Raw genomic sequence first — 6,655 nt, 5'->3', positions numbered from 1 at the left:
CAGGACACAGAGTTCTGTTCTCTTTCGAAGTCATGTCTTTGCCCACAAGGCAGGGGCCCATGGCCCAGCTTCCCTCTGGATCCCCTGCCAACTCCCCCAACTAGGATCAGGCCTAGGGGCAGCTGGTCAGGGCTTGTCGAGAAAAAGGATTATCCAGCTCAGTCCCTTGTAATCTCAGCTTCTGCCTGTACCCTCTTCCCCCACAGCCCTCGACAAGGAAGCATGGCTTGTGGTGTTGACAACAGGGTCATCTATCACCCTCCTGTCCTGGCCCCTGGCCGGCTTGCTTTACACGCCCACACTGCCAAGATCATGACCACAAGTTGGGGTTAGGGCCTGGGGGCCGCTGGAGCTGTGGCTGCCCCTGCTCCACTCCCCAAACCCGGCAATAATCCTCACAGCTTTTCTCTGATCCACAGGCTGATGCTCTTATCCCTGTTGGCAGACTGACCGTGGAGGCACCCCTTTATCCCCCCTTCTTATAGCTGGATAGGGGGGTGCTGCTCTTCTCTGGTTCACAAGCCTGTTCCCCACCCCTCTAGGCAGGCCCAAGTCTCTGGAAGCCACATACCTCCCTCCCTCCCTGGCCTCTCCCCTACCCCTGCCAGCTGATTTCATTTGCCTGGCTGTTGCTGGCCTTACCCTTCCCTGTCAGTCCCCCCCTCCCTCCCAGTCAGGGCCAGGCCAGGCCAGCTCCTCTGGCAGCAGAGGGGGGCAGGTGACAGGCAGGCATCACAGCTGAGACCGTGAGGAGGCGCCTGGGAAGCGGAAACCTGGGAGAAATCCAGCTAGAGCCCAAGTAAGAAGGAGCTGGCCCTCTGGGATTGGGGGCCCACTGGGAGGGTCCAGACAGGGCTGGGATTGATATCCAAGAGGGAGAGCCCCCCCATCACAGGAGTAGGGCAGGATGGGAAGAACAGAAATATGATCTGATGGGGACTCCTAACACCTATTCCACATCCCTGGCAGGAGCCAGGACTACCCCTCGACCTGTGAACCATGGGGGAGATGGAGCAGCTGAAGCAGGAGGCGGAGCAGCTCAAGAAGCAGATTGCTGTAACCCCAGAGCCCTTATCCTAGGGACCCTGGAGAACAGAACTCAGGACACGAAGCAGTGTGGCCTGGGAGGGGTTGGGTTCACTCTGGGGTGACACTTTAGAGTCCTCCGATCTAGCAGGGTTCAGAGACGTTAAATCTGGACCTCCCATTTGAGACCACCTCCCAACTGCAGAGCCCCATGCCCTCCCACATGTGAGGCGCGCGTGCATGCCCCTACCCTCCCATAGCCTCCCTGATGTCTGCTTTCCCCGCAGGATGCCAGGAAAGCCTGTGCGGACATCACTCTGGCTGAGGTGAGACCTTCTGCTCCTCTGAGGCAGGACATGACAGGAGGGGAGGGGACTGAACAAGCACTTCAGGACCAGCAACTAAGGGGGCCTGCGCTTTTAGCACATTGTATCCTTGGAGCGAGGAAAGACATTCATGAATTAATTCAACAAACATCTCCTAAGACCTGCTCTGGGCCAGCCATGATATTGGATACTGGAGACCTCGTCCTGAGCAGTGAGGATGGAGGGGGTGTGTAGGACTCGAATTGACAGTCACTAAGGTGACGTTTCATCCATTTTAAGACACGTGCTTTGTCACAGATTTTTCCAGAATGGCAATGCATCAAACGACGCACAAAACCTCATTAGGCTATTGTTTCTCCCTTGGTGGTTCACAAACTACTACTGTTTCTTAGAATTGATAGCCCATGCTGGGTGCCACAGACTTGTAATCTCGTTACCTGGAAGGCAGAGGCGGTATTGAAAACTCAAGGCATGCCTGGGCTGCAGAGTGGGTTTAAGACCAGACTGTCTCAAAGTAAAAAGGGAAAAACTGAGCTTTGAAAAAAATGTCGAAAAGGAAGACATGAAGTTGCATGGGGGTCGGAGGTAAAGGGTGGACGTGGGAGGAGCTAGGACGAGTGGGACAGACACGACCAAAATGCCTGTGCAAAATGACCAATTAATAGAAATACTGTGTTAAAGAAGAAAAAAGCAGAAAGGGTCTGGGCATATATTTCAGTGGTAGAATTCTTAGCATACTGAGGCCCTAGTGCAACCTGCAGTACTGAGGGGAGAAAAGCTAACAGAATCCATTGAATTAAATATGTACCAAGAGTAGACATGAGGAAGGCACTGGGTTAGACGCAAAGCTACTCACTCTACGGTTTTCACGGTAGCTCTGTAAGATAAAAGGCCAGGGAACGGTGTGACGATTTGCTGAAGGGGACAAAGTCGAGCAGACGGAGTCTACGGACTCCCTAGGCTTAGCGGCTAGGAGGCTGCTTGTGGCTGTGCGGCGTGGAGGACAGGATTTCAGCAGGTGCAGTCCCAGATGATGGCAATGCAGTGGCTGTGTGCCACAGGTGTGTGGGAACAGCCACCTACCAATCTGACACCACCAGTGTGTCCCCAAGTTTATGTTCAGTGACCTCATACTAGCAGCTTGAAAATTGATCGAGGTAGAATATCTCCGTACCAGAAATTTCTCCTCTTCTTCTTCCCCCTCCTCCCGCTCCCTCCCCCACTTGGTATGGAGACACCTACTAAACACTCACTATACTGTTTAGCATCTTAGTGGCCATTAAGCTAGCCAAGCACCCGTCTACCATCGGAGGCTCAGTTACGCTAGACCAGGGACTGCTTTCTCTAAGGTCAAGGAATCTGCTCAAGTGTCTGGTCCCCAGCAGAAGCTCATCCGGGGCAGGGGCTGTGAAACCCAATAACCCCTTTCTCTGCAGCTTGTGTCTGGCCTGGAGGTGGTGGGACGAGTCCAGATGCGGACACGGAGGACGTTAAGGGGACACCTGGCTAAGATCTATGCCATGCACTGGGCCACTGACTCTAAGTGAGACTCCAGAGGGACCTAGAGGGGAGGGGGAGGCAGGGAAAGAGGGACAGGTGACACAGGTGCCTTTCTCCAGGCTGCTAGTAAGTGCCTCGCAGGATGGGAAGCTGATCGTGTGGGACACTTACACCACCAATAAGGTACCAGCCCTTCCTACGGACCCTCCACCCTTCCTGGGGATGCCATGCCTAATCTCTGTCCTGTTTGGCTGAAGCACGTGTTCCACCTGCCACCAAATCTACCCTCCCTTGCAGGTGCATGCTATCCCGCTGCGTTCCTCCTGGGTCATGACCTGTGCCTATGCACCATCAGGGAACTTCGTGGCATGTGGGGGGCTAGATAACATGTGCTCAATCTACAGCCTCAAATCCCGTGAGGGCAATGTCAAGGTCAGCCGGGAACTCTCGGCTCACACAGGTGAGAAGTTGTCTTTCCCTGGGTAGGAGGTCAAGGAAGTCCAAGCCCATGGCCAGTTATGCCCAGGGCCTTGAGCCAGGGCACTGCCCTTCTAACCACCTCCAGGTTATCTCTCCTGTTGCCGCTTCCTGGATGACAACAACATTGTGACTAGCTCTGGGGACACCACGTGGTAAGGGCTGAATGCCGTGGGTGCTGAGGAAGGTCACCCTGTCCTGGGCAACTGTGACATTTCTCTGTGATGGGCTCCCTCTCTCCTGGCAGTGCCTTGTGGGACATTGAGACGGGGCAGCAGAAGACAGTGTTCGTGGGACACACTGGTGACTGCATGAGCCTGGCTGTGTCCCCAGACTACAAACTCTTCATCTCGGGAGCTTGTGATGCCAGCGCCAAGCTCTGGGATGTGAGGGAAGGGACCTGTCGCCAGACTTTCACTGGCCACGAGTCAGACATCAATGCTATCTGTGTGAGTGCCCTTCAGCTACTACCTCAAACCCCAGTACATGCCTCTGACTCGCTTCCAAAGTGCCTCTGAGCCTTTCCTTATCATTTTTGAAAATAATTTTACCTCGTAGGATAGTTTCAAAACCAGTGACAAGGAATCCCATGTCCGCTTCTCCCAGATCCACCGTTAACATTTTGCCACACTTGCTTTACCGTTGTCTCCAACTCAGAGCTTTCACACGTAACCAGGCGCCCTACCACCGAGCTGCACGCTAGGTCCTCAGTCCTGGGTTCTGAGAGTAGACCGCAGAGATCATGGCTTTGCCCCTTAAACACTTCCTGGAGGACAGAAGAGGGTGTTGGATTCCCTAGAACCAGAGTCACAGTCAGGAGCTGTCGTGTGGGTGCAGCTGAACTTGGGTTTTCTGCAAGAGCAAGTGTTCTCAGCTGCAGAGCCATTTCTCCAGCCCTAAGTCAAAAAACAAAACCCTAAAAGAAAGTCTTATTATATATACTCTGGCTGTCCTAGAACTAGCTCTGTAGACCAGGCTGGCCTTGAACTCAGAACTCACCTGCCTCTGCCTTCCAAGTGCTGGTATTAAAGGTGTTCACCACCACTGTCTGGCCACATTACATCTTTTGGATGAGGGCACACTCGTTTTCTAGAATTCCCCTCAAAGTATGCCTGTTATTCTTTATGATGGCATTCAGGTTATATGCCTGGACCTTGTGTTACTTTACAAACCCTGATGTAGTCATTACGGTAGTAGCAGTAGGAATCTGATCTTTCTGGGAGACCCTGGGAGATCTTGGTTCTCTTGCCTGCCTGCGACATGCCTGCCTATAGTGCTGGACTCATGGGTTGAAGGAGCTTCAAGAACAACTTCAATGCAGCTGGCTGCCTCGCCCTACCAAGAAACAGACCCAGAAGCTGAGAGAAGCGGCTCACACTCCCCCAGTAGGAGCTAGGAAGCAGGCAGGAAGGCAAGGCTGTCCCAGGTCTGAGCCCTGACCACTTCCCAACTGTATCCTCAGTTCTTTCCCAATGGGGAGGCCATCTGCACTGGCTCAGATGATGCCTCCTGCCGCCTCTTTGACCTGAGGGCAGACCAGGAACTGACAGCCTACTCCCACGAGAGCATCATCTGTGGCATCACGTCCGTAGCCTTCTCACTCAGTGGTCGCCTGCTCTTTGCTGGCTATGATGACTTCAACTGCAATGTCTGGGACTCTCTGAAGTGTGAGCGTGTAGGTAAGGGTCTGCCCTAGACTTGCCTGCCCTCCCTCTTTTCCTCTCAGTTCTCTTCATTGTGACCCCCCCCCCCCCAACACTGCTGATCCCTAACTGTTGCCTTTGCTTCTGAAACTAAGACCATGTTCCCCAAACAGAAAGCAGCCCTTCCCCTGCCTAGTGCTATGTCTGCTCCTTCTGGTCACCCCCAAACCTGTGTACCTTAAATGTCCAGTACTGCAGTTTCAAGGCCATACACTTAAAGGGACAGCCTCAGGGAGGTGTGGATGAGAGTAAGTCAAGATGTAGAGAGCACCAGGATCTTGGGCTAGCCTAGGGGCTTGTCTAGCATTGATCTACTCCAGTGTGGGAAAGGACAGTCTGCCTTCTACCAGGAGAGACCAAGCAAGAGCTGAATGAAAATACCCCCGAGATAGGCCCCAAGGCCTGCTCATTTGCTTACTTTCTGAGGTCCCCTGTACATGTCACTCCCCTGGGCCTTGCCTTTTCTTTTCTTTTCTTTTTTTTTCTTCTTTTTTTTGGAGCTGGGGACCGAACCCAGGGCCTTGCGGTTGCTAGGCAAGCGCTCTACCACTGAGCCAAATCCCCAACCCCTTGCCTTTTCTTTTTTAAACCTAGAAACAAAGGACCTTTTTGGGCCCTTCAAAGTGGCCCTGGCCTTCTTCATAGCATCCTGACGTTATTAATCAGTTTACCCTTGCCCCACCAGTGACTCAAGTTCTCGATGGAGGATCTGACCTGACAAAAAATCCCTCTCCTCAGGGCTAATCCTCCTCAGTTCCTTAGTCTCCATCAAGGGCAGTCTAGTCCACCAGGGCTTCTGTGCTCACACAGACCTCACACATTGTGGCACGGTAGACTGACTTTTTCTCCCTCCTCCTCAGGCGTTCTTTCTGGCCATGACAACAGAGTCAGTTGCCTGGGGGTCACAGCTGACGGCATGGCTGTGGCCACTGGATCCTGGGACAGCTTCCTCAAGATCTGGAACTGAGGAGGCTGGAGGAAGAGGTGGGAAGCCATGAAGGCTCTCAGCTGACTCCTATGCCCTGTCTCCTTAGGGTCAGTCTTCTATACCCTGGGGCCACTCCCAGTAAACTTCCTTCTAAGGGCAGGTGGGATTATGGGAGTGTGCCTTTGGGAGTAGCAGGGACACAAGGGCAAAGAACTGCCCCATTTCCTCCAGGGCCTCTCCTCTCCACAGTCCTCATAGCTTCTCCCTTCATAAACAAGAACAGACCCTCCCCATCCTAGATGACTCCTGGGCTACCAGCAGCCTTTGTCTGGCCTGGGAATGGCCAGAGCGCTCAGCCCATGACTATAGGTGTCACTCCTAGTATCCTGGCTCCCTCCCAGCCACTTTCTTTCTGCCCTTTTGTTCTCTCTTATTACCTAATAAAATGTAGCATCCTGGTATCTTTGTGATGCCTGGCTTCCATGCCCTTCGCGTTCCAAGAAGTCCTAGGTCCCGTTAACGGGCAACAAGCTATTAAAAGTGCTAGGGATAAGGCTAAGTACTGGGTAGATGTGGGCAGGAAGGACGGGGCAGAAGCTGAGGTCTCTTGGAGAGGCCAAATAGTGGGAGGCATCTAACCGAATGCTACAGACTGCAGTCATAACGTGTGTGTGCCTGGGTAGGAATTGGATACT

The 6,655-nt window shown here is 53.2% G+C and overlaps 1 protein-coding gene across 1 annotated transcript; it reads left to right on the top strand.

Moving 5' to 3' along the window:
* The first annotated feature begins 718 nt into the window (after positions 1 to 718).
* Gnb3 (G protein subunit beta 3) lies at positions 719 to 6,421 on the top strand. The gene is made up of 10 exons (NM_021858.3): positions 719 to 799; positions 970 to 1,056; positions 1,314 to 1,352; positions 2,789 to 2,895; positions 2,972 to 3,035; positions 3,150 to 3,312; positions 3,418 to 3,484; positions 3,577 to 3,778; positions 4,792 to 5,008; positions 5,893 to 6,421. Exons 2-10 carry the CDS (start codon positions 1,000 to 1,002, stop codon positions 5,997 to 5,999), a joined length of 1,023 nt encoding a protein of 340 aa, NP_068630.1. The 5' UTR covers positions 719 to 799; positions 970 to 999; the 3' UTR covers positions 6,000 to 6,421.
* Positions 6,422 to 6,655: the final 234 nt, after the last annotated feature.

This window comes from Rattus norvegicus, chromosome 4 (genome assembly GCF_036323735.1).
Source record: "Rattus norvegicus strain BN/NHsdMcwi chromosome 4, GRCr8, whole genome shotgun sequence".
Classification (NCBI taxonomy): Eukaryota; Metazoa; Chordata; class Mammalia; order Rodentia; family Muridae; genus Rattus; species Rattus norvegicus.
Note: the sequence above shows the minus strand (reverse complement) of the source record. Positions and strands in the feature narration are given on the sequence as shown.